We start from the raw sequence: 26,954 nt of genomic DNA on the forward strand, positions 1-26,954 counted from the left end.
CATTGGTGTTGATGTAAAGGAGGGATTGGATGGTGAGCAAGGAGGGGCCACACCACAAAAACACACAGCTCTCAGCTCCTCGCTGTTTTTTCAAACTCGCAAACATGGGCCCGAGTCGGTGAAGGAAGGAGTGAATGGAATGAGATCTCACACATCGCCACGTCGCAGTGGTTACCTCCCTTGCCTCTGCTTATCCTTCCTTGTAATTTCAGGCAGGAAGTTATCAGGGAAATAGCAGGCCCGCTTTTAAGTGCATTCAATGCAGCAAATTGAGGGAATTGAAACGAGTGCTGCAATGGCGGCTTGGGGGGTGTGGGGCGAGTGGGGTGGGGGCTGAATGCAATCCTCCGAAGGGCAACCTGCTGGTGTAACGGTGGCCGGAAGTTGTAAAAACGTCGTCGGCGAAGGGCAAGTAGGGTCTGGCTTATCTGATTCTCTCCCTTGTTTACGGTCTCCACTCGCACGCACTCAGAACAGACCGGAGCGCCACCTTGATGCCAGCGCGTCTAAGCTTTCAGCAAATCAATTCCTCCCTCGCCCCCCTCGCCCCCCTCGCCCCCCAAAACTGCAGACCCTGATGATGGCCCTGGTCCTGACAGCGTGACGAGAATGTTCTGCTTCCAGTAGTCTGTTCTGACTGATGGCGACACCGTCTGCACCTTTAGCCAGGTGTGTCGTCATCAGTATAGAGTAGTGCTTCGTGTCTCCAGGTGTGTTGTCATCAGTATAGAGTAGTGCTTCGTGTCTCCAGGTGTGTTGTCATTAGTAGTGCTTCGTGTCTCCAGGTGTGTTGTCATTAGTATAGAGTAGTGCTATGTGTCTCCAGGTGTGTTGTCATCAGTATAGAGTAGTGCTATGTGTCTCCAGGTGTGTTGTCATCAGTATAGAGTAGTGCTTAGTGTCTCCAGGTGTGTTGTCATCAGTATAGAGTAGTGCCATGTGTCTCCAGGTGTGTTGTCATTAGTAGTGCTTAGTGTCTCCAGGTGTGTTGTCATTAGTAGTGCTTAGTGTCTCCAGGTGTGTTGTCATTAGTATAGAGTAGTGCTTCGTGTCTCCAGGTGTGTTGTCATCAGTATAGAGTATCTTCAGTGTGATAAGTAAGAACACTTCCGGCTGTATTGCAAAGACTAGAAAGAAAACGAGTTCCATCCATCCCACTGCTAGCCTTATCATCCTCCCCGTCAGCTCGCGCTCAACTGCAGAAGCAGAATGAGAAGCTCCGGTCTTTGTGTTTCGCAGTCCACTAGTTGGTCAGCAGGTCGACTGACGACTGAGCCACCACAAGGTCCAGCCCTCGCATGGTTGGCATGGCAATCACCTCGCCTGCCCTTGTGACGTCATTCACAGGAAACTTCCGGTGTGTCTGAGGAGCAGACAACTGGACCGGACCCGACACACCCTTGCTCCTGCGAGTGTTATCTCTCGTTAATGAAGCTGCGTGCGACATTACACAGCTGGTGTCACAGAGTCGCCTCATTACACAGCTGGTGTCACAGAGTCGCCTCATTACACAGCTGGTGTCACAGAGTCGCCTCATTACACAGCTGGTGTCATAGAGTCCCCTCATTACACAGCTGGTGTCACAGAGTCCCCTCATTACACAGCTGGTGTCACAGAGTCCCCTCATTACACAGCTGGTGTCATAGAGTCGCCTCCTTACACAGCTGGTGTCATAGAGTCGCCTCCTTACACAGCTGGTGTCACAGAGTAGCCTCATTACACAGCTGGTGTCACAGAGTCGCCTGAAAGACCAGAGGAAACTCACAGATGCGTTGGCAGCATCACAAGATGGCGGACAGCTGTATCAGGTAGCTTGCCGGCAAGTTGCTGGATGTCACGCAGACTGGAAGCTTCACTTGAAGATCCATTTTCACCTTTTATAAGGCTAATGATAGTAAGTGTCTGTGTCAAGGTCCACGTGGTAGTGTAGTCACTGTATCTGTCCATTGGACTCATGTTATAAGGCTAATAATAGTGTCTGTCTCAAGGTCCACGTGGTAGTGTAGTCACTGTATCTGTCCATTAGCACATAAGGCTAACTGCTAATGTAGCTAATTACATGTGTGAAGCCTGCAATGTTATCAGTTGACTGTTGAATGTAGAATGCAGTGTGACTGTTCATATGTAACTTGCGATGTTTACTTTATTGTGTTGTTTGTAAACAAAAGTACTTTAGCCTGTGAAGTGGGCCGAGTGCCTGCTCAGATGTCAGACATACAATTCTGTTTCTCTCTTAGTCCCTGACCCAAGCAGCCATTTTGGAGCAGTGACCTGGTGTTAGATATGCTGGGTGGATACAGTGGTGTCTGTCTGTCTGTCAGTCTGTCTGTCTGTCTGTCCACATTTACCGTGTGGCTTCTTGCTTCTGTCAGTCTGCAAACAGCCTCCCCCCTTCTCTCTCTCTCGTCTATGTTTTGCACCAACATGTGCATTGTCAGTCAGTTCCTCCAGTTCTTTGTATTGTGGACAGTCAATCGCCCTTTGACCCCGTGACAAACAAGCGGCCCAGGGCACTGGACACCACACTGCGGTCCCTGGTCACGACTGCTTGGTGACTGATGTTGTCTTGTCTCCCTTTCTGCCCGATTGCCGAGAACTGATCTCAGTCCCTGTGCGGACATCACTCCGGTCTGGTGACTGGCACATAAACAGTCAGGGAGGGGGACACTGGACAGACCTGTGATGGCACATTCACCTGCTATCCTCATGCACAAGTAGAGAGGCCACCATTTTGTTGTCGCTGTCACGTGATTAGTGAAAGACGAGGGTGGAGTGGGGACAGGGAGGAGAGAGAGAATGTGTTGTGGGGAGGAGGAGCATCCTCTTGTATCAAGTTGAACTCATTGTCAGAGAGAAACATCTGTAGCAATTGCCCTCTGCTGTCATGACAACCAGTCAGCCATCGTTTGACAACAGTGACACACATCCGTTGGCATAAAACAACAGTGAGGCTGAGAGTTAAATTGAGTGATTTATTTCTATGCAAAATAAACAAAATATGTAAAACACGGACTGTACAAACTCTGACTCGTTCTGTAAGCTGCTTGCTACAACTACTACAGCAATGTCTACAATGACCCTTGCATGACCCTGTAATACTGACAGCTCCAGCACAGACACTGGTGTAACAACCTTCGTCAGCACGCGTGTGAAGTGTGAAATGTGTGACAAGCCGAGGGTGAGTCTGCTGTAGGACGCTCGCAGGAGGAAGCAAGTGAACTCGCGAGGTGGGCGACACTCTAGCTAATGAAAGTCCTCCTACACCCGAGGTAAATGTCGGGGCTGCTAAACAACTGCTTATTTACCCTCGAAGATAAAACACAGATTTTGGGCCGCCATGTTTGGTCACTCTTGTGCTGAAGAAACAAAGTGACTCTGATGACGTAGGCGGCGCCACTGACAAGAAAAGTGTGGAGCGATGTTGAGACGGTGTCAGCAGTTGTGGCCCTGACCAGTGATGTGTGATGTGATGTGTGATGTGTGATGTGATGTGATGGATATATGTGATGTGTGTGATGTATTTGATGTGTGTGATGCATATGACGCATGTGATGTGCGTGACGCATGTGATGTGTGTGATGTGAGTGATGTGATGTGATGTGTGTGATGTATGTGATGTGAAGGCCTGGGAGGTGGCGGTCTGTGGAGAGGAGCGTGTGAGGGAGATGAGCACAGACTTGTGTGGCTGTCCTCCCCCTCCCCTTCATGTGCATGGCGCGTGCGAGCTGCGTGTGTGTGTGTGACAGGATGGACATGCTGTCTACTGTCGCTTCCTTCAGTGTTTAACGACATCCTGTTGTCACACGCACACACAGACTGCTGGCCCCACAACGGCTTCCATAACAACTGCCACAGGGAGGTGTGAGGTCAGCTACAGAGACTGTTTGTGCACCTTCTTCTCTGTCTCGCCATAGTCTCCTGTTCCTTCCAGCTTTTCATCACTGTGCTATTTCATCACTATAACATTTTCATCACTGTGCTATTTTCGTCACGGCACGATATTGCAGGTGGGCGTGTAAAGGACTTCACTAACAACTGACAGGTCCGGCACGTGACGGCTCAGTGACGTGTACACCACACGACGTCACGTCCTATTTCAACCGCCGCAGTTTCATCTTCCACACGCAACTGTAAGTAAACAATTGTTTTGCAGCCCGAAATTTGGATGTGACCTGATTGGGCACGTCACTATCTAGTACTGAAGCTCAGCTTGACATTGAATTGCTTGACTTGTACCTGTCATAAGCGACCAACTGTTTACGCGTCACGTGATCCAGGAGTTACAGAGAACTAGTAAAAAAGCGGCTAGTGCACACAGGTCACGCTGTAGTCTGTCTGGGGTCAACAGACTGAACCCAAACTGACGTGAAAATGACAGACAAACGAAGCCAAAGTGACGTCAAAATCCAAGCAGGACGAACCCATAATGACGCCATCAGTGATGAGGCTGATACAGTGACGTCATCAGTAAGTAGAACCTACTAGTGACGTATTAGGTAGATAAACTGGTCCTAGTGACGTTAACTACACGTCAAACCTAAGAAAGAAGAAAAGAAAGTGAACCTGACAGACTGTGGAGTGCGTGGACAGACACCCTTGTGCCACGTGTCAGTGGCAGAGACAATAATAAAGATGATGATAATGACGATAACGATGATAATAGTAATAATAATAATCATCATGTCTGCATTTGTACAGCGCTGTTCCCCACCTGTCCACAGTTGACGGCGATGGACGAAGCGACAGAAGGTGGCGGTCACAGGTCATGTGACGAGACAGAAAGTTCTAGCGAACAGCTCGAGTGCTGTTGAGTGAAGTGACGTGACGTGACAATAACATGTGTACACGTGACACAGGACACCATCTTTACTTGTATCGAGCCATGAGAGTGGTGTGTAAGCTCTGCTGACTCCAGAGTAACCTTACCCACCTCTATAGACGTTGCCAAGCTCTACCATCACAGTCTACCCTGTGCTTCACGGCGATGTCAATGATTGTCTTCACAATCACGTGTCCATTATCGTCGATCTCACGAGAAAAACAGCTACGTCACCACAATTGCTTGCTGATTACTATCATCATCGATGTAAATAAAACGCTGTGTCACCCAAGCTGTAAAAGCTCGCTTACTTCCACGTGGTTATTGCTACAGCAGTTGCGTCCCCTGGCTTGTGCACTGCTGCGCCGACTATGCAAAGGGAGACAACTTCCTCAGTCAGCCGTCACCCTAACAACGGTTGTCTCTCTCCCATCTCGCCCCCCACCTACATGTAAGGGGAGAGTTGTGGTACCTGACGACACCTGGCCACAGGCCGCACCTGTACACGACTAGTCTCCTGATCTCTACAGTCTCCTGTCAATCTACACGCACCTGTCTGTGCACCTGCAGACACTACCTTTGGCACAACTGTCTCACGCGCCTACAAAGCCCGCATTTCAACTTGTGTGATGATGATGGCGATGATGATGATGATGATGGCGATGATCCTGTGTAAAGAGCAATATGTCGACAGTAAACGACTCAATCACTGAGTAAATGACTCACTAAATGACGCTTGATGTGCTGTGTCCATGTCTGACAGTGCCAGATGACAGTGCCAGATGACAGTGCTGTCAGCCAGTGCTTGTCAGCATCACCAGTCATTACCAGAGAGAGAGAAGGAGCTACAAGCCGAGAGAGGCGAGGAGGGAGTGCGGGACCACTGTGAAGAGAAAGGAATGTTCTGGATTGCAAGGCCGCCAGGCCGCCAGAGGGCGGTAGCAGGCGAAACCTGATAAAGTCTGTGAGTCGTGGTCGTCTGCGGAATGACCCGTCCTCCGTGTACGAGCCCTGTGAGCGCACTGGTGGAGCTTCCATCTCCTCCGTAGACATCTATTTCCTGTTTGACTCCTTGGAGCGACAAATAGAAACCTCGACTGCGCAAGTCACTGGCTGTGTACTCGTGTCATTTTCTACCCGACTGTACTCTCCACCCGCAGACTGCGCGCCATGACAGATTAAAATTTAATGGCTTCTGGCGTGACCCACTCTCGTAATGAGTGATGAGTGAAGGAGTGAGGACGGGGAGAGAGACAGAGAGAGACAGAGAGAAGCTACAATCTTCCCTCTCGCCGACACCAAGTAGATCTGAGTGTCCGTCACGTGATGGCCGTGCAATGACGTTGGCTGCTGAGTGTGGCACGTGCACAAAATGGCGGCGGTGACAACATCCGGCAGCTGCTGGCTACAGATGACTACACAGTGAAAACCGTGAGATGAGGCGAGAGTGTGTCTGCAGCTGATTTCAAGGGACGGCGGTGGACAGCCTGCAGTATGTGTGGTGAATATATCAGTAGGTACACAAGCACTCCACAGTCAGTCGTCGCTGACAGGAAGTGGCACTGAGTATTACAGTCAGGTAGGCAAGATGGCCGCACAGACCCAGCGAGCAAACACAACCCTGAATGTCGTGGCCTCAACAAAAGATGAACGCCAACCACTCTATTATGCTCAAGTCTAATACAGCCGCCATTTTGTGCTCAAAGTTGCTAAAAATAGCACAGTAAAATGGCGTCAGTCGCAAATCTCTACACAGACGTCAGGACACGTTATGAGACATCCACAAGACTTCTCCCAGATGATGATGATGATGAAGGCGATGTTAGAGGTGATTTAGAAGACAACGATTTCTTCTGAAGTGGAGAGCGATGTCTGCTGGTAGGAGCGAGGTGTCGCCACCAGCATTGGGGTTAAAGTGCATGAGGGGGATGATGAGATCATTAAGAGCGAGCGTGGTGTCTGTGTATACAATACAACATAGTGTGCATGCTCTACAAACGTCACCGTGTGCACATCACGTTTGTAACTCATTCTAACACATCATTCTACCAAAACAATCTACACCTGATGTGGACATCTACACCTGATGTGGACATCAACACCTGATGTAGACATCAACACCTGATGTGGACATCAACACCTGATGTAGACATCAACACCTTATGTACACATCAACACCTGACGTACACATCAACACCTGATGTGGACATCAACACCTGATGTGAACATCAACACCTGACGTAGACATCAACACCTGATGTGGACATCACTGACGAGACACCGAGGCTGCGCGCAATACAAGAGCCTGCACACAGACGCTGGGAGACCACAACCATCTTTGCTCAAAAGGAGATGACATGTAATTTAGAATGTATTTCTCAAAAATACTATGTGCGCATTTCCGTTAATGCTTGTGACAGCGAACATTCACAACCGAGCGTGTTGGTAGAGTAGTCCTAAAATGGTCAAAAATAGCATTGAGATAAATATATGTACACAACCTGGTAGTTTCGATGTTACTGTCGCCCCCGATTGTGCTCACAACCATATCATTGCCTGCTGCGGTCATCGTGAAATAAGTGAAATAACGGGTTGCTTGCTGACCTGGCAGTCTGAGTCGCACCAATCAGCGTGGGGGAAGAGGTCAACCCCACCCCGTGTTCACGCTGATTGAAGTACCAGTGGACTGTAAAGGAGGGTAGTCTTCTCTTCACGGATGAATGCAGTTGTCTCGGAAAGGTCGCGGTCAACCTCCAAACGACTTAGAAAGAGAAAAGAGTTGGATGTGTGTCCATCTGATGCTCATGTAAATTTCTGTCAAAGGTAAAGTGGACACAGCTTTGTCAAACACTTCCATGGAGGGAAAGAAGTGTTGCCGGGGTGATGTCTGTATTTCACGGTGACCACAGCAGGTGAAGCAAGAGTCCGCAGCTGGCGCACATTACAATATCAAAGTGGAAATATAATTATCATGCGGCACAACCACTAGACTAGGTCACGTGTGCTCACGGCTTCTACTCAACCAGCTACAAGCTCATCAGTAACACAAAGTACAGTAGAAACAAAGAGGTGGCTGCTGTAGCAGACATATCACACATCTACATTGAAAACAAATATTTGGTAACATTTCACATTAACTCTTTCTTCAAAGAGTTTTATCTGCGGGACGAAGTAAATGGAGAATAAAGTAGGGAGGAACACGTGGCAGTCCGCTCCTGAAGTCCTGGCAGCTGTTAGAGCAGGCTTCAAAACTACAGACAAACAAACAAACCTTTACCTAGCTAATTCATGTACATTTGTTCATAGTGACAGTTATCTGAAAGAGACTACACTCACCTAGGTAGATACGCAGAGAGAAACGGTCCATAAAATATGGCAGCGACTTTGTATCAGAAATCTCGTGATAAAAATACTTTGAGTGTGACATGTGTGTGACATCACACCCTGCAGGACACAACCAACCAAAGGACGAGGAAAGAACTGGGTGAGGACATCAGAGGTCAACAGGGAGGTCGGACCTTGTGGGACAGACTCGGACCTTGCTGTACATTGGCGGCTACATACGGGGATGTGGTCACGAGGTCAGCATCGCACGACCAACACGTGACCTCACACAAGCTTTGCTTCAAAACACAAGAAGACAGAATGAGTATTTGTATCAGCAACAGTTCTCCATAAAACGAGTTGTTTGTAGGAGGCTGTCAGACAATGGCCAGCCTGCTAGTCTGGAACTACCTTCACAGGTCCTGCCAGACAAGCAGCCCCTAGTCTTGAGGGCAGCCCTTGCATGTCCACACGCTCGTCGCTCCTTCTGTCCTGGAGGAACATGAACTAAAACTCTTACAGCATAGCAAGTGGACAGGGCCTTCCTGCATAATGTGTGGAGAATGCATGTTTCAATCCATGAACACACCTAAAACTTACAAAATAATTAACATCTAATTGCTGTCTGCAGACATCAGAATATCATGCAGACAGAAAAACAAACTGTCATCTCGCAGTGATTTCCCGTCATCACGCACAGGTATTTAAAGCTATCTGTGTGGTGCTCATCAGTCACGTGACCACATACACTTCTCCCTTGTAATGAAGTCGGTCACGTTTCCACAAGCTGTCTTGCTATTGTTTCTCTCTATCCATACTCAGGGAGGCAAGCAGCAGGGAGCGGATACAAGTGTTGTGGAGGTCAGCAGCAAGTAGGATGACCGTTGGTAGACAGTCCTGCCGTAGTCTGTAGTGTCCACCCTTCAGACCACTGTAGCTGGATGTTACACCATCACTCTAGCTGGGTGTTACACCATCACTGTATCTGGGTGTTACACCATTACTCTAGCTGGGTGTTACACAATCACTGTATCTGGGTGTTACACCATTACTATAGCTGGGTGCTACACATCACTCTAGCTGGGTGTTACACAATCACTGTAGCTGGGTGTTACACCATCACTCTAGCTGGGTGTTACACCATCACTGTATCTGGGTGTTACACCATGTTTTCTCACTGTGATGCGATCTGGCAGTGGACATTACATTTTGAGACACTAGAGAGAGATGTAACAGCTTGCATGTTGTCACGCCAGGTCGCGACCATGTCCAGCAGGTCAGACAGGTCAGACAGGTCAGACAGGTCAGACAGACGTGTACACGAGCAAAGGGCAGGTCACAGCAGTCAACACATTCTGATGGCGTCCCTGTGATAAAAGTCAAGTAGTTCATGCATCATGGACACACTCCACAGAAAGCTGTTTACGCGCACAGCACGTGCCAAGTGAGCCTGGGCCAGTGAGTAGTCAGCAGTATCAGTAGATCAGTCGATGATGAGTAGATGATGACTACATCAGTATCCACTGGCCAGACGTGCAACATGTGTCTTAGTCCCCATTCAGGGGTCAGGGTCAGGGTTCACTGCCTTATGGACGTGACACGAAAGCAGGTCAGTAGGACACCTTCTGTACATGTCCCTGGTTTGTACAGGTGAGAAGTCCGCAGCACGTGCACACACACACACACTCACCTGTCTTCTCCATCTCTCTACCTGCTGTCGTCACATTCAATCAACAAGCGCGGTCAGCGCGTTGGCACGTGCAGGTACGTGCATCTACAGGTTGCACGTGCTGAGCTCCAGGGTAGCGGTGCCACTCCCACCCAAGTGCAGAAAGTGAGTGGAGAGACACCTACAAGTCTGAGTGCATCGTCAGTGTCACAAGCGGCTCAGCAAATCCGCTAATAGGCATTATTTCTGTGAATGAACACAGTGAACACAATGAACACCTTTTGCAATGAGCACCAGCTTTTCAAACTGATGAAACATACACGCACTCGCGTACACACACACACATACACACAGGTACACGTAGATGGACACGCAGGTGGATGTCAGTCATGGCAGTGAAGTGTCGTGTGACATGACAGTACAAGACATGAAGTTCTGTGCTTGTGAAGATGTCCGACAGCCGGGTGTGGCCAGTGAACAGTGTCAGAGCAGCAGATGAGGAATGGTTAGCATCACGAAAATCAGGAACAGCAACTGAGCTCCCAAAGGACCGATAACTCTGCAACACGCGAGGTGCCGAGTTGTCGCCCCGCTTTTGGCATCTCGTCCATCCAGTCTGTAGTAATAGCTTCCCCCTGAAACACAAGGACAGCTAGTCTGTTACACAAACCTTTTTATTTCCATGACTTTATTTATGTGTATAAACTCCACAGTCACTGATTGTTGTCATCTTTCTCTCTCCTCCACTCCTGCCCCCATCTGCAAGCTGAAACAGCCACAGCAGTTCAGTGATACAGCAGAGCATAACATACTACATCATAGGTACAAGCTAACAGTACAGAGGAACAAACAACCACACACATCATAGGAACAAACAGAGGAACAAACAACCACACACATCATAGATACAAACAGGAACAAACAACCACACACATCGTAGGAACAAACAGGAACAAACAACCACACAAATCGTAGGAACAAACAGGGGAACAAACAACCACACACATAGGAACAAAACACAACAGGAACAACAGGAACAACAACCACACACATCGTAGAGAACAAATAGAACAAACACCACACACATCGTAGGATACAAACAGGAACAAAACCACACATCGTTAGAACAAACAGAACAAACAACCACACACATCATGAACAACTGAACAACAGAACAACCACACACATCGTAGGAACAAACAGAGGAACAAACAACCACACACATCGTAGGGACAAACAAATTGGCGCAACCAGTAAAGGCTCGGGTACAAATAACAAAGAGCAACAGGACAGCCAGGTGTTACACAACGTCACACAATACACAAGCCACTACGACACTCCGAAGCCATCATTGACACAGGTCAAAGGTCAGCGTACGCCACGACACACTCTACTTTCTCTTTGTCCTCTTCTGGAAGCCGTTACTTCAAGTACGTTACAGACTGCGTTACAGACAAGCACTTACAGACTTCGTCATCAGGTTAACAGGAGGGCGGGAACAAGACCGCCTACAGAATACACATAGTAACACACAGTCCACAGTGTAACACACAGTAACACACAGTGTAGCACACAGTAACACACAGTCCACACACAGTAACACACAGTCCACACACACAAAGTAACGCAGTCCACACACCGAGTAACAGTGTACACACAGTGTATCACAAAGTAACACAGTCCACACACACAGTCTACACACAGTAACACAGTCCACAGTGTAACACACAGTAACACACAGTCTACACACAATAACACACAGTCCACGCGGTGTAACACAGTCCACAGCGGAGTACAGGTGGCGACAGACTCACTCACAGACCTCGTTGTCATGTTAAGCTTTGTCACTGTGTTCGCTTGTCTGTCTGCTTTATGTTTAGTTCCTACATGCACTGCATGCTCCCACCTCTCGTACAGTCACCGATTAGGTCACGTGACAAGGGTTACCATGGCGATTATTGCTGAACTTGAGGATGCTGCTGGTGGACATGTCGCCCAAGCGGTTTCTGGCCAACAGTCGCACCTCGTAGTCCGACACAGGATCGAACTTGTCCAGCACCACCAAGGACTTGTTCCAGATGTAGTCCACGGTCCGCCAGCTCTCGCTACCTGCACAGCGGGGTCAGAGGTCAGTCATCCAGCAGTCACGTGACAAGTGGCTACTTCAACGTGCTTCACTCTTCTGGCGGTATTCAAGTAGGTGTGTTTGCTTGTTCGCGCGTGTGTGTGTGTTTGTGTGTGTGTGCTTGTGCGTGTGTGTACGTGTGTATATACGTGTGTGTGTGTGTACTTGTGCGTGTGTGTGTACGTGTGTATATACGTGTGTGTGTGTGTGTGCTTGTGCATGTGTGCATACGTGTGTGTGTATCGTGTATATGTGTTTGTGTGTGTATATGTGTGTGTTTGTGTGTGTACGTCTGTCTGTCTCTCACCCTCCTGGCGGTACTCCAGCAGGTAATGTGTGTCTGTGTGTCTGTGTGTGTCTGTGTGTGTCTGTGTGTCTGTGTGTCTCACCCTCCTGGCGGTACTCCAGCAGGTAGTGTGTGTCTGTGTGTGTGTATGTGTGTGTTGTGTGTGTGTCTGTGTCTGTGTGTGTCTGTGTCTCACCCTCCTGGCGGTTACTCCAGCAGGTAGTGTGTGTGTGTGTCTGCGGTGTGTGTGTATGTGTGTGTGTCTGTATGTGTGTCTGTCTGTTGTCTGTGTGTCTCACCCTCCTGGCGGTAACTCCAGCAGGTAGTGTGTGTCTGTGTGTCTGTGTGTGTCTGTGTGTCTGTGTGTCTCACCCTCCTGGCGGTACTCCAGCAGGTAGTGTGTGTGTGTGTCTGTGTGTGTGTGTGTATGTGTGTGTGTCTGTGTGTGTCTGTCTGTGTCTGTGTGTCTCACCCTCCTGGCGGTACTCCAGCAGGTAGTGTGTGTATGTGTGTCTGTGTGTGTCTGTGTGTCTGTGTGTATCTCACCCTCCTGGCGGTACTCCAGCAGGTAGTGTGTGTCTGGCGCCTGGTCCGACTGCCACGTGACGTTGATGCTGGAGTTGACGAGCTCTGACACTCGGAGTCGTGGAGGGTCTGGAACTAAAGACAAGGACGACAACCGTTAAACGTCTGGTGTCCACACACAGTTATCTTAGCTTCTTGCTTGTGGTCGACTTACCTACACTAGTCTTTTGTCCTGCGTGTGGTCGAGATGTCAGGGACAGCAGCGCTTTAGTGTTAGCAGTGGATATTGTGTGGATATCGTGTGGATATCGTGTGGATATCGCGTGGATATTGTGTGGATATCGTGTGGACAAATAAAGTTGATCGTGGTTACTATTTATACTGACAGATGAGGATGCTAATTATCTACCTGTATGTTTACTGCTGACGCTTGCTATTTCTCACTCACACATACTCTCACATTTTCTCTCTCACACACAAACACACACACAAACACACACACAACACACCACAAACACACACTCAAACACACACACACACCACACTCAACACACACACACACACACACCACACACACACACACACAAAACACACACACAAACACACACAACACACACACACAAACACAACACACACACACACACACAAACACACACACACACAACACACACACACACAAAACACTCACAAACACACACACACACACAACACACACACCACAAACACACACACACAAACACACACAAACACCACACTAACACAAACACACACACACACAAACACACACACAAAACACACACAAACACACTCAAACATACACACAACACACACACAAACACACACACACACACCAAACACACACACACACACACTCACAAACACACACACACACACACACTCAAACACACGACACAACCACACACACAACACACACTCAAACACAACACAAACACACAACACACAAACACACACACACACACACACAACAACACACACAAACACACACTCAAACACACACAAACACACACACACACAAACACACAAACACACACACACACACACACACAACACACAAACACACTCACACACACACAAACACACACACACACAAAACACAACAAACACACAACACACTCAAACACACTCAACACTCACACAATACACACACACACAAACACACACACGCACGTTTGCCTCGCATGGTTCTGATCTCGGTGAAGGCCGTGTGCCCCCTGCCGGCGTTGGTTCAAGCCCACACGTAGAAGCGGTACTGGTGGTCGGCGTGCAGACCGGAAATGCGCGCACCCAGGGTGGAGGGGTTGTTGATCTGCGGCGTCAGCCCCTTCAGCTTGCCCACATCCTGCCGTAGGACTACAGACACACACACACGCCACAAACACACGCGAGCACATACATGCACACACAAACACACACGCGCGCACGCGTACACGCACACATACACACACGCACACACGCATGTCAGTACACGGACACGGACACGCACACACACACACACGCACCAGCATGTCAGTACACGGACACGCACACACTCATACACAAAGGCTGCTGCACTAACAACACAAGACCTGACAATGAGATGGGAGGAAAAGTAGAGATGCGGTGAGTGTGATCGGCTGTGACCTGTCGTCTGCTGCACGCATTCCATTCAAAGTACAGCAGCAGCAAGTGGTGTTCACATCACCGTTCACAGCCGCTGGATGGTGAACACGCGCTGTCAGGGCTACAACAACACCTCCCCCGCCCTGCAGTCAGCAAAAAACAAAATCTCTTTCTCGCCCTCGGCGTTGAAACTAATCAGGGAATCTGCCAAAGCCCGGGTAATGAAAACTGCAGACGTTTTTGTCGATGTTTCTTCAGGTGAGGAGAGAGAGAGAGGAGGTGTTTGCCGGAGCCGACATGTTTGCGAGGCGCACACAGCGGCCTGTCCACGACAGCCAGACTGGAAGGTTGTGATGACACACAGCAAACACTGGCGTGGATGACACCGACGCCTTCACCAACACCATCACCAACACCAACACCAAGCAGCCGCCATCCTGCAGCCACGCGCAGCACAACGGACAGCGACCGGCGGGTAGATGACGTCACAACTACCCTGACTGTCCCCGGCTGACCACTCACATCATTGTAACAGTGGGGCGCCGGGTCCACTGGCGGTTACAACGCCGACGAAGAACTGATTATTATTGCAAAGTTGTTATTATTATTGCAAGGGTTGTTTGACACTTACCATGGTGACATGGAGCAGTCGCTACTGCAGCAGTCGTGTTTACAACACATGGAGGCCATCATACGGGTACCCTGTCAACTTGCATACTGACATACCTCTTGTAACAAGTCTGCTGGACACAAGTGAGACACTACTGTCACCGAAGGACACAGTGTAATGATGCTGTCACTGACACTGTCACAGTGTAAGTAGAATGGCATGACACCACTCATACGGGTGTCTGACCATCAAGGGCCAAATAAAACTCACGGGTGGGGAGCGCCACTTGTGACAAGACAGAAATAATGTTTGTTGTTACAACCTACGTACACAAGGCGAGGAGAATAGAGTTCAAAACATTTGTGATGTTGGGTGGCGTGTCCCAGCAACAAGAGTGTCAACAAATACAACTACTTACTGGGCTGGTAGGCTATATCGTAGCCTTGTAGCAGGCCATTAGGTTGGTCGGGTGGAAGCCACTTCAGGAGGACGTACCCCACACCATACGCCTCCACGTGCAGCTCCCGCACGGCGCTGGGTGCTGTGACATAAAGGGTTAACACTGTATTGTTACTAACATTGTATAGTTGGTACTGTAATGATACTGGCTACCCCAGGGTATTGTCCACCCCAGTGTACTGTCACTGACACTGTATGTATTGTATAGTTGGTACTAGTATAATACTGGCTACCCCAGGGTATTGTCCACCCCACTGTACTGTCACTGACACTGACACTGTATGTATTGTATTGTTGGTACTGTAATGACAATCATTACAAGGGTATTGTCCACCCCAGTGTACTGACACTGTATGTATTGTATTGTTGGTACTGTAATGATACTGGCTACCAGGGTATTGTCCACCCCACTGTACTGTCACTGTCACTGTATGTATTGTATACTTGGTACTAGTATAATACTGGCTACCCCAGTATATTGTCCACCCCAGTGTACGCTGACCAGTGGCTATTACTGTCACCACCAGTAATGTCCTATTATTAGCATTGCTGGTAGTGGTGTAGACCTCTACCAGTGAAGTCTCTACCAGCACTAACATCGTGTAGTGCCATGTCTACACTGAGAGTGGTGACTGTACTGTACTGTCACGTCATGTCACGTCACTTCATACTGTGACTGCCATCTGCGTGAATGAAACTATAGTCGCTAACAGCCATGCTCGTAGTTCACGTCACGACCTATTGCACAATGTCGCTCTCTGTTCTCCAGACACAACCTTCAGAACTCTACGACAGCCTTGACCAGTCTGTAAAACTGACCTTTAACCCCTGGTGAAAGATGAGCTAGAGGAAGGAAGGACTCGGTAGAACACGTGACCACCCGACTACCTGACACTGTGCTCGGGTGTGACAATGACGGCGAAGGAGACATGCGCACAACTAGTCACAAGGTCGGGTGGCGATTGTAACTCACCTCCCTCGGGTGTGAAGAAGTCGATGGTCTGGCTGGGTGGACCGCTGTAGTGAGTGTTCATCACTGAAACCTGCGCGCGCAGTGCCGTGTAGGCGGGTAGGTCGGCCACAGCCACCCGCATATCAGGGCCGTGCTTCTCCCCTTGTCCGATGATGAAGTCCACCTCCTTCTGCTTGTGTCGACCCTCCACCGACTTCCAGTAGCGCAGCTGTGTACACAACAACAGGACAACAGTTAGAACTTGATCAGGATTGCAAAACAACAACAGCTGTGTACACAACAACAGGACAACAGTTAGAACTTGATCAGGATTGCAAAACAACAACAACAGCTGTGTACACAACAACAGGACAACAGTTAGAACTTGATCAGGATTGCAAAACAACAACAGCTGTGTACACAACAACAGGACAACAGTTAGAACTTGATCAGGATTGCAAAACAACAACAACAGCTGTGTACACAACAACAGGACAACAGTTAGAACTTGATCAGGATTGCAAAACAACAACAGCTGTGTACACAACAACAGGACAACAGTTAGAACTTGATCAGGATTGCAAAACAACAACAACAACAGCCCACAACAACAGGGACAACAGTTAGAACTTTATCAGGATTGCAAAACATACAACAGCTGTGTACACAACAACAGGACAACAGTTAGAACTTTATCAGGATTGCAAAAAAACAACAACAACAGCTGTGTACACAAACAACAGGACAACAGTTAGAACTTATCAGATTGCAAAACAACAACAACAGCTGTGTACACAACAACAGGACAACAGTTAGAACTTGATCAGGATTGCAAAACAACAACAGCTGTGTACACAACAACAGGACAACAGTTAGAACTTGATCAGGATTGCAAAACAACAACAGCTGTGTACACAACAACAGGACAACAGTTAGAACTTGATCAGGATTGCAAAACAACAACAGCTGTGCGCCAGTGTTGCTAATTAAGGCAGTGGCCAAACTTGTCTGTCGTCTGACTAATTAGTTTCTGTCATTTTTGCGCCTAGGAGACCTGTGGACGGCTTCTGAGTGTTGTTATTTATTATGGTATTATATTTCGAAAGACCACATGCTGATTAGAATTACAAAAGTTTCTTAGTTTAAATATGATGAAAAGATGTTTTTGCGAAAGTATAAAAGAATGTTTAAAAATGTGTTGGAGGAGACAGGAGGAAATGCAAGTGTTCATCATTACAGCGATGTTACAGTGGATACAGCAGCTCATCCAACACAGACGAAGCCGTTAAATCCAAGAGAAACACAAATTTAGAGAATCTTCAAAAGAGCATCACCACAGTTCAATATGGCGGTTTTATGAAACCTTGCAAAGCCTCTCAAGATGGTGTGTTATCCTCAGCCTTGCTAGAAGGTCGAGGTTAAAGGTTGCGAAGGGTCAATTCACTCTATTGTCATTGGGTACTTGTCGATACGAGTCGTGACTGGATACTGTTGTGACATGACAACAATACTGAGCAACAACAGAGGAGAGAACTGTCCCTTCCCCCATCTTACCTCCACCCCTCCCCGCCACCAGCGCCATCACGTTTGACAGAAACGCCCACCGTCGACAGAAAGAAAACAGAATTGAATCGCCACAAAATCGTCCACTGCAAGGACCGCTTGCCGTTAGGACCTTTGACCCCCACAGCACAGCAAGCCAGGGTTCAGTACTGCAGGTCACACCAGGACGCAGGTCACACCAGTTCACAGGTCACACAAGGACGCAGGTCACACCAGGCCACAAGTCACACCAGGACACAGGTCACACTAGGACGCAGGTCACACCAGGTCACAGGTCACACCAGGACGCAAGTCACACCAGGACGCAGGTCACACCAGGCCACAAGTCACACCAGGACGCAGGTCACACCAGGCCACAAGTCCACAGCCACAAGTTCACACCAGGACAACAGGTCACACCAGGACGCAGGTCACAGGTCACACCAGGACGCAGGTCACACCAGGCCACAGGTCACACCAGGCCACAGGTCACACCAGGACACAGGTCACAGGTCACACCAGGACACAGGTCACACCAGGACGCAGGTCACAGGTCACACCAGGACGCAGGTCACACCAGGCGCAGGTCACACCAGGTCACAGCCCTCCCACGAGTTACAAGACTGAACACAGAGAGTCCGCAATATGGAGGCTGGTTCCACTCCATCCAAACATCTCACTAGACTTCATCACGTGACGTATCTCACTGCACCTGCCGATGTCACATCACACAGGTTTCACAAACAAACAGCACTTGTCTCCCTTTACAGTCGGCCACTAGCCTCTTGTGACACGAGACCACGTGACACTTGCAATGACACGTTTGCTGTACAACAATCCGATGCAGACTTGTGTGTCAGGACACTTATCATTTCAGGACACTGAACTTACTCAGGCGCCATGCCACTGATGTCAAGTACAAGCGAGGTAAGAACTACTCCGGCCTTGCTGCATAGTTACGTCCCTTTCCACTGTGAGCCAGGGTTACCAAGGTTACCAAGCACAGAGCAAGACAGAAGGAGGAGAGGCTGTTTGTTGTTCCAGCAGTTGAGCTCCAGTGGCTGGCACCACACGGTTCACATCTTGCATGCGATCATCGCCGGCTGTTAGTGTAATGTGTGTAATGGATGTAATGCTCTGTGATCTCAGACATCTGGGAGTAGTTTGTAACCCTGGGTATTTCTTCCTTCTTTGACGACCTGGCATCCCGACATGCTTACAGAGGCACCACATCCATGGCTCCAGCAGCGGGGTCTGCATCCCAGTCGCCGGCCATCAAGAGGCGCCGCACACCGCCTGGCGCCTACAAGGCTAACTGCAGTCACGTGACAACGTGGCGCTTCTCAAACCAACCCAAATTCAAACTTATAAGGGACGTTAGAAAGTATTTGACTATTTGTATAATTAAAAAGTCATAAGCTCACAAATAACAACAAAACCTAACCCTAACCTATGGAGTATAAATGGCTGCTGTGCCCACCATTACAAAAATACTAAACAATAAACAATCATCACACAAATATAAACCTACATTCAAGCAGTCCGTTAGACGGGATCACGTGGGATCAGAAAACGTCCTTGTAAGGTCACGTACTCAAGAGTGAGTAACAGTCACACGGCGTCAGTAGACAAGTGCAAGCAGGTGTTGACGGTGCTTATCATGTCATGTGTCGTGTCATGTAACATGTCATGTGTCGTGTCGTGTAACATGTCATGTATCCTGTCATGTAACATGTCATGTATCCCGTCATGTAACATGTCATGTGTCGTGTCATGTAACATGTCATGTGTCGTGTCATGTATCCTGTCATGTAACATGTCATGTATCCCGTCATGTAACATGTCATGTATCGTGTCATGTGTCGTGTCATGTATCGTGTCATGTAACATGTCATGTGTCGTGTCATGTATTGTGTCATGTAACATGTCACGTCCTCTTCACTCGTCCTGTCTTCTGAAAGCCGCCCTCACCCTCGTGGGACTCGGCAGATGCTCGCTATGTCCGGTGGCTGCCCTGACATGACATCTGAGCTCGACTACGGTCAGTGTACTGACGGTGAGTGTTTCCTGGAACAACAGGCACCAGCGGCTGTTGTAGACCACAGGAAGTCAGACCACAACTAAACCCTGGAACTTTCACAAGAAGTGTCACGAAATGTAGAAGTGGCGTCAGACCAAGAGGCCGACCATCCAGTCTTCTGCATGTCACTGTGGCTCCGCATAAAGATCCCTCTTGACACCAACATCCTGTGGGCCAGACAACACAACGGGTCGGTTGCCTTATCGCCGCAAGCAGATGACATCGCGGAGAGAATTGTCTTCCAAGAGACGAATATGACAGGGAGGATCACGTGTTCCGCTCATTGAAAGACGTGACATGGCAAAGGTGGTCGGCAGTTGGCCGAAAGCAGACAGTAATGAGCAAATAATGTTTTCATCGGCAGGAGGCTGTGATAACAAGTGAATGTCGTCATCCGCACGAGAGTTAAGCGATGATGATGATGATGATGATGATGCCATCAGATAGTTCGCGCCGATCTGAACCAAAGAACGGTCAGTTGCAACCATTTGTTTTTTTTTCAGCCATTCCGGAAATGACCTTTTCCAAAACGATTCCAGCCCACAGAGTATCCTACCTTGTAACTATAGAGTAGCCTAGCTTGTAAGCACAGAGTAGCCTAGCTTGTAAGCACAGAGTACTCTACCTTGTAACTATAGAGTACTCTACCTTGTAAATATAGAGTAACCTACTTGTAACCACAGAGTAACCTACCTTGTAACCACAGAACTTGCCCTGCACGAGGTCCGTGGAGGTGTTGACGGCCTCCCAGATGAAGTAGGCCTTGTGCGCCTCGGGAGGATGGTTGGGGTTGAGCCTGAAGTCCTTGGGTACCACCAGTGGCTCTGGACAAAACGTTTTCATCACATGATGTGTCTTTCTCCAGCCTGCTAGCTACTCTGGGGTTAACGCTAACCCTAACCCTGAACTACGTGTGGGGAGGGGAGAGTATAGAACCACGTGAGACACTAGGCTAATGCAACAAACTGATGATGATGACGATGACGATGATGACGATGATGATGATGATGATGATGATGATGATGATGATGAAGATGATGATGACGATAAGAAAAGAATCTTCATAGCGCATCTACCTGCAGGTAAAAAACTCAGTCCGCTTAGACACTCACCTTAGCAATATCTCTGCCACACGCATGCGTACAAACACCTCGCACGCACACACAAAAACACGTGTACAGAAGAATGTCAAACACACTGACACGCACATATGACACACAGACACACATTGACACTGACATACACTAATGACAGATTTTGACACTGACACACACATGACACACAGATACATACTGACACTGACACACACATGACACACATACACACATTGACACTGACACACACTAATGACAGACTTTGACACTGACACACACATGACACACATTGACACTACACGCACACCCACAGTGGAATGTAGGAAAGAAAGAACTACGAGTTATCGTTTTCCCGGAGACGGTGGACGAGATGAGGTGGATGGCTGATGACGATGACGACGAGAACGAGGAGCCTACCCGCCTCTCCGGATCGCCCGATGAAGACGAATGCCGGCTGGTGCGACTCGCCGAGGTCGTTGGCGGCGCGCACCTGCACCTCGTACAGTCCGTACACGTCCGTCACCTCCTTGCGGAACTGCGTCTGCAGTGGGTCGTGCACCACCGCCGCCTCCCACGCCAGGCTGCCCTTGCGCCGCCAGTACACGTCATACCGGAAGCCGGGGCCGTTGAAGTACAGACGGTCTATGGGCTGCAACATGGCGTCCACAGCTTTGGCTACATTCTGACACACACGTCACGTGAAGACAGACAAGACACGTGTTTGTGCAGACAGACAGGACAGCCAACAGGTCGTAATGGTAATCTACGATACTGGTGTAAAAATAATTTACGATACTGGTGTAATGGTAATCTCCGATACAGGTAGCATAAAAATGGCGCCCATGCTATACCAAAGTTACTATCTACAAGGCTATGAGTAAGCTATTGCTGTACAGTGGCTACCACCTAGTGTTGAGTAGCTGTGTATGTTTTGTCACATGCTCTACTGTACTCTACATGCTACTGAATGCTGTTGGTGCCAAAGGATTTTCTACAAGGCGAGCCACACTAGGACAATGTAGTGTCTACAGTTGTAGATGCCATTACCATGACATGGTCTACTAGTGTCAAGCACTATTGTGGTAGTGTCATAGTGTCAAGTGCTACTGTAATGCTTGCCTGTAATGCACTGTAACATCAGACAGCTACAGTCAGTGCTGTGGAGAGCCCTGCCCCGGATGTCGTACTGTCCACTACAACTCCACTGCTGTCACATGACCGGCGGCATAACTGTAGGTTCTGTGGCGTGAGATGTCCAGGTGTGCAGTGTATGAACACATTGCTATACCTACCTGTTACACCTGGTCAATACACACTGTACAGTGTAGCAGCTGACGATGTAGACGTCAGCAGTGTACTATGTCCAGTGTTAGTGTATGCTGTACATGTGTCTGTAGGAGGACTGTGTACTGTGTACTGTGTACTGTGTGAGAATGAATGTGTAGCGATGTGTACGTTGTACACTATGTCTCTGTACGATGCACTTTAACCTCACGTTTCAGCTACTCCACTGCTACGTCACTTACGTTCCACTCCACAACCAACGTGTTTTTCACGTCCGTGCGCGTGCGTACGTTCTTGGGGTTGCTGTCTGGGCGGTCAGGGGGCGTGGTGCACTCCCTGGATGTCACGGAGCTGGGCTTGCTCACACCCACGTCATTCACGGCCTTCACCCGGAAGGAATACGTGCCCCAAGGTGAGAGGACAACCAAGGCTCGTCGTGACCCTGGGCACACACATGACCTCAGGTTAGTTACAGACTTGGCGACTTGGAAATACACCTCGGGTACCACACTCTTACTGAGCACCAGGTGAGATAGACAACACCTGTTAGCACACTTACTGAAAACACCTGTTAGCACACTTACTGAACACACCTGTTAGCACACTTACTGAACACACCTGTTAGCACACTTACTGAACACACCTGTTAGCACACTCACTGAACACACCTGTTAGCACACTTACTGAACACACCTGTTAGCGCACTTACTGAACACACCTGTTAGCACACTTACTGAAAACACATGTTAGCACACTCACTGAACACACCTGTTAGCACACTTACTGAACACACCTGTTAGCACACTTACTGAACACACCTGTTAGCGCACTTACTGAACACACCTGTTAGCACACTTACTGAACACACCTGTTAGCACACTTGCTGAACACACCTGTTAGCACACTTACTGAACACACCTGTAGAACACACCACACTTACTGACACACAATACACACACCTGTTAGCACACTCACACACTCAGGAAAGCATACAAATTAGAGTTAGAGCACAAACGTGAAGTTGTTAACTTTCCAGCATGAAAGATTTTGCTAGACAGGAAATTATACATTATACATTGATACAGAAAGTTTGATACAAGATTTCACTCGACATAAAATATAGAGACACTGATACAAAGAACTCTTGTAGGAGACATAAAGACACAGTTCACCTAACGTTAATGAGGTGATTATGGACACACACATGACACACAATAACACACATGACACACAATACCACACGTGACACACAGTAATACACATGACACACAATAACACACGTGACACACAATAACACACAATAATACACAATCACACACAATAATACACATGACACACACAGTAATACACATGACACACAGTAACACACATGACACACAATAACACACATGACACACAATAACACACATGACACACAATAACACACGTGACACACAGTAACACACACATGACACACAATAACACACATGACACACAATAACACACATGACACACAATACCACACGCTGACACACAGCAGTACACATGACACACAATAACACACATGACACACAATAATACACATGACACACAATAACACACATGACACACAATAATACACATGACACACAATAACACACATGACACAGACACACAATAACACACATGACACACAGTAACATACATCACACACAATAACACACATCACAGCCAAACAAAAACACTTCATCGATGTTAGCTGTGGACAAAGTGTTGAGCCTGGCTCTCGTCACTGTCACTCGTAGTTCAGCAGCACAAACACAAGAGGACAACAAAAACAAAACAAGAGGACAACAAAAACAAACACAAGAGGACAACAAAAAGCATCAAAACAACTTCGGAGGCAGCTCTGCCAGTGTGGGAGGATGCTCACAGCCACACCACCTTGTCTGCTTCCGCTGTCTTACAAAGAAAAAAGATCCCATCACATACTGACTTTCATGTTAGAGGACAGCGGCGACGATGTTTCATTGGTGGCATGCAGTGCAACCACACGTCAGGTGTTAGTAGGACATCACATCTATCATTAATGGACATCACACTAAACGTCAGCTGGGCGTCAGACCAAGCATGAGTGCGCATGCGCTCACCGGCAGGAAACTGCTCGTAGTAGTCATGCCAACGGACCGGCTCCACGGACGAGTTGAACTGCACGATGTAGCGCGTGACGGTGGCCCAGTTCTCGGGCCCCCCTTCCCACTGCAGCTCGGCGGTGTTTCCATGACAACTGGTGATCTCTACATTCACCGGAGGGCTTGGTGGTCCTGAGCAACAAAGATGAAATCACTGAGGAGTGCATTCCAGCTACAGACAGACACAAACATTCCCGAGACAACTCACAGTCTTGGCCTGGGGGTCACCCTCCCCACGTCATCAGCTGACGATTTGCTGGCTGAATGCACTCTGCTTGCCACTGGTGCTGACACTTGTAAAATGTCTGACGGTGTAAATATTTACAGACACATCTCTCAGACTGCATCTCGCCTGTATACCGAGATGACGACAATGTTACCGGGGTGTTTACACCTGTGTGTCATTGCCGTGGTCAGTGCACGTGACGCCAGGAGGCAGCATTCACTGTGTCCATGGCAACACTACCTGCAGGTGTGTAACATCTCTCCATCCTCGCCAGCAGCTAGCCTCGTCAGTCGACTGTTTTTTTCTCTCAAAGAGCAGTGGAGCCAAGCAAACTGTTCCACTTGCAAGGACACATTTCCCCAGGAACGCTGACTGCAATATACTCGCTTAATTCCCTTTATTCTGTTCTCGAGATACGCGTCTACAATCGTCAGCGCACAAAGGTCAGCAAGACATACATGTACAGAGAACTGTACAAACACTGTACATCGACACGTGAGTTGTACAGGCCTGAGGTCATTACACAGTTGGCACTTGTGCTTATTAGTACAAGCATGACGTCACGACTACGACTTTCACTACCGTGTGGTGTGTCGAGAGAGAGAATAGCATTGGGTGGATGTTGGTGTGAAGTGACCAGGACTAATGATGAGTCACTGAAGCTACCAGCCTTAGCTATGCCGTCAGAACTCAACCAAACTTGAGTAAAACTAGGAAGTGAGCTGCCAGTAGCCTGCTGGACGACATCACCTGACATTTAGCCACAAGCTTCCGGTTTGTTTGTGTGTTGTGACACAGTCGTGACCTTGTATCCTGTGACACAGTCGTGACCTTTGTGCACACAATGGAGCTCCCACCCTCATTGCACGCCACCACGAGGTGCCGTGTGCACGGAGCAATCAGTGGCAGCAGGTGACGAGTGGAAAGTCGCGGACATACACACATAAACACATACATACACACACATAAACACATACACACATACACACACTCACACATACACACACATTCACACATACACACACACATACATATACACATATACACATTCACACATACACACACATACACATACACACATACATATACACATATACACATACACACATTCACACACATACATTCACGCATACACACATACACACATTCACACACACACACATTCACACATACACACATACACACATACACACATTCACACATACACATACACACACACACTACACACATACACACACATAACACACATTCACACATACACACATTCACACATACACACATACACACATACACACATTCACACATACACACATTCACACATACACACATTCACACATATACACACATACACACATTCACACACACATTCACACATACACACATACACACATACACACATACACACATTCACACATCATCACACATTACACACATATACACATACACACATTATACACATAACACATTCACACATACATACACATTACACACATACACACATTCACACATACACAAATATACACATAAACACATTCACACATACACACATACACACATACACATAACACATTACACATTCACACATACACACATACACACATACACACACACATACACACATCACACATTCACACATACACACATACACACATACACACATACACACATTCACACATACACACATACACACATACACACATATACACATTCACACATACACACATTCACACACATACACATACACACATACACACATTCACACATACACACATATACACATAAACACATACACATACACACATACACACACATACACACATACACATATACACATACACACATATACACATTCACACAGACACACATACACACATACACACATTCACACATTCACACATACATCACACACATACACACATACACACATTCACACATACACATACACACATACACACACACACATTCACACATCCACACATACAATACACAACACATTACACATACACACATACACACATTCACACATACACACATACACACATTCACACATACACACATACACACATACACACATACACACATACACACATACACACATTCACACATACACACATATACACATAAACACATTCACACATACACACATCACACACACATACATTACACATTCACACAATACACACACACAT

General features: G+C 47.9%; 1 protein-coding gene across 5 annotated transcripts in view; it reads right to left on the reverse strand.

Moving 5' to 3' along the window:
- Window positions 1-7,889: 7,889 nt before the first annotated feature.
- The window catches only part of LOC112572429 (neuroglian-like), a 74,681-nt gene continuing 55,616 nt past the window's right edge, over window positions 7,890-26,954 (reverse strand). For all 5 annotated transcript variants that reach the window (XM_025252104.1, XM_025252105.1, XM_025252103.1 and 2 more), the window contains 10 exons: window positions 24,498-24,671; window positions 22,632-22,831; window positions 21,523-21,754; window positions 20,705-20,835; window positions 16,411-16,618; window positions 15,397-15,519; window positions 13,937-14,119; window positions 12,770-12,883; window positions 11,760-11,921; window positions 7,890-10,447 (listed from right to left, as the gene is read on the reverse strand). In XM_025252104.1, coding sequence (XP_025107889.1) covers window positions 13,995-14,119; window positions 15,397-15,519; window positions 16,411-16,618; window positions 20,705-20,835; window positions 21,523-21,754; window positions 22,632-22,831; window positions 24,498-24,671 — 1,193 coding nt within the window. In that variant the 3' untranslated portion in view covers window positions 7,890-10,447; window positions 11,760-11,921; window positions 12,770-12,883; window positions 13,937-13,994. The remainder of the gene's footprint in view (window positions 10,448-11,759; window positions 11,922-12,769; window positions 12,884-13,936; window positions 14,120-15,396; window positions 15,520-16,410; window positions 16,619-20,704; window positions 20,836-21,522; window positions 21,755-22,631; window positions 22,832-24,497; window positions 24,672-26,954) is intronic.

This window comes from Pomacea canaliculata, linkage group LG9, assembly GCF_003073045.1.
Source record: "Pomacea canaliculata isolate SZHN2017 linkage group LG9, ASM307304v1, whole genome shotgun sequence".
NCBI classification, from domain to species: Eukaryota; Metazoa; Mollusca; class Gastropoda; order Architaenioglossa; family Ampullariidae; genus Pomacea; species Pomacea canaliculata.